The sequence below is a fragment of the Monopterus albus genome, unplaced genomic scaffold (genome assembly GCF_001952655.1).
Source record: "Monopterus albus unplaced genomic scaffold, M_albus_1.0 scaffold58.1, whole genome shotgun sequence".
Classification (NCBI taxonomy): domain Eukaryota; kingdom Metazoa; phylum Chordata; class Actinopteri; order Synbranchiformes; family Synbranchidae; genus Monopterus; species Monopterus albus.
In genome coordinates, this window is record NW_018127938.1 from 2,295,231 (window position 1) to 2,297,518 (window position 2,288).

Sequence of the window (2,288 nt, forward strand, 5' to 3'; positions counted from 1 at the left end):
AAACCATTTTTTAAAATGTTTTTACCTCTTTTTATAAACCGCATAAATGTCATGACTTGATTAACTGCCCTTTACTTCCATGTTTCGTCACTTTTTAAAAATCTTCTTTACTTTGATGTGAAACCCTTTGTTAATGTTTTTGCTGTTATTGTTGGTGGTGTTTTGTCCTTGTTGTTGACAACGTTTTTATAAACTTACAACATGACTCCTATGAAGACTTTTTTAATGACAGAAGACATCTATTTCAATCCAATACAGTATTTGCACTCCGAATAAAAGATTTAAAAGCATATTACTGGGAGAGAAGTAAGTGTGAAGTCATACCACAACCGCTAGATGGTAATACAGAGCATAAAATCACTGAAGTCCTTTTTTCATAGTCCTTGTCTTATACCAGCTTGTCTCATAACCCAACTCGCGATTTTGAGCTAATTAAGTGCTTCGTGTCTGAATATTTGGATTCACAATAGTTTAACATTAATTACATTTCTAATAATTTGCATTTAATCGGGTTGGACTCCTTGTTCCTTCTCAACAAACCAGTGAGAGCTACAACAAGCGCCCTACTGGTATGTAAGCCCATCAAAATCACATATTTATGATCCTAGATAATTGATAGCGGAAGCATGAGAGTGCTGCATCTGTTTGTATAACGTCGTTGTTCTATAACGTGACTGTAATTAAGTGAATTACGCACACGGCCCCCCTAAGTCACCCCAAACACTTCCTCCAATGAGAGAGCCCTGTTGTTTTGCGAGGGGAAGTTTGCGTCTTGGAGACCTTCTGTGCAAGTGAGAGGTGGTCTTTGTATGACAGGGTTGAACAAGGGCTCCGGAGTCAGCAAATCCAACAGACAGCAGGCACAGCCGCTGGGACATCCGACTTGTAGCTCACAGACAGGTGAGAGGCTGCAGCGTCTGTGTACACAAACTGCAGAAGAAACCAAACGAAAACAGTAACAACTCCACCGAGGGGTTGCTTTATTTGGCTGATGTTGTGCTCTTTTTAGATATTCACAAGTTCTTTTCTTTCCATTATGAGAGCCTGATGTCTGTGCCTTCAGCTCTAGATTCACCTTGAGGTTCCGATTTGGCGAGAACAAAATAACCAAGAACTTTGTCTGAGAAGACTCTTGGACCTGAAATGGGCACCAGGTTGGTGTGGCTGTCCCTTGCTCTATCAGTGGCGTTTTCGGCTGGGCAAGACACTGAGACTGGCGCCACAGAGGATGACATCCCCGAGGGTGCATCCACCTTGGCATTCGTCTTTGATGTAACCGGCTCCATGTATGACGACTTGGTCCAGGTTATCGAGGGAGCATCCAAGATTTTGGAAACATCCCTGAGCAGACCGAAGAGACCTCTGTACAACTTTGCTCTGGTCCCTTTCCATGACCCAGGTAATGCAGTGAACACTCAAAGAGTTAAAGTGCTATTCTGTGCTGGTCACTTTTCTTGATTTCCTTATTGTGCATGACATTTTTCGGCCTTTCTGTAAAATTTGCGCACGCGTTTTTGTGATTATTTGGACTTTACTCTTTGCCCTGGAGACAAAAACACACAGAAAAGTGAGAAATGTGATAGTTTGCTCACAATCCGCCCTTTGAATGCCTTATTTCCTCACACCTCCAGAGGAAGGACTTTGGGGGATCTTGTGTCTGCGCACAGATGTTCAGCCTGGCGGTCACTACCATTAGCATTCCGTCAGGGTTTGTGTGTGACTTTATGCAGCTTGATGATTATCATCACCCTAATGCCTAAACAATATTTGATTGGGATGTTTGACAGTATCCTTGGCCTGTTGGTGAGAGGTGCAAGTACAGAGCCATATAAACAATTATTTAAAAATGTAATTTACTATTAATTAAGATTTCAGTCCTCCTGGGTGGTGGTACTAGAGTCTGGTGATGCAAGCGGCTGTAGGAGAACATACACTGAATGTGTTACAATTAGTTCCATTAGTAATATCACTTTCTATTAGTGTCATTTGAAGTTTGAACTTTTGGTGATGGAGAGATATTGGGTCAGGATTTTAGAGTCCATGTAATTGCTATTTTCAAAGAGGGATTTAAGGTCACTTACCTGCTTGCAAAAGTACCATCAAAGGCTGTTGGTGGTTTGTGTGTTGATTTGGAGATGACAAGTAGAAGGTATCCACCTGCAAAAATGCCCACTCAACAACTACAACATTAGGTGGACTTGCTGCAGAGTCACCACTGTAGATGTTAGGTCACCAGACACAAGTGGTGAGAGAAATGAAAGACATCTGAGGGAAAATGAAAGAGGGTG

General features: G+C 41.9%; 1 protein-coding gene across 1 annotated transcript in view; it reads left to right on the forward strand.

Annotated features, from left to right (window-relative positions):
- Nucleotides 1-810: 810 nt before the first annotated feature.
- Nucleotides 811-2,288, forward strand: part of hmcn1 (hemicentin 1) — a 76,900-nt gene continuing 75,422 nt past the window's right edge. Inside the window, exons 1-2 of the mRNA XM_020602703.1 lie at nt 811-900; nt 1,064-1,399. Of these exons, the coding sequence (XP_020458359.1) occupies nt 1,144-1,399 (256 nt within the window). The 5' untranslated portion in view covers nt 811-900; nt 1,064-1,143. The remainder of the gene's footprint in view (nt 901-1,063; nt 1,400-2,288) is intronic.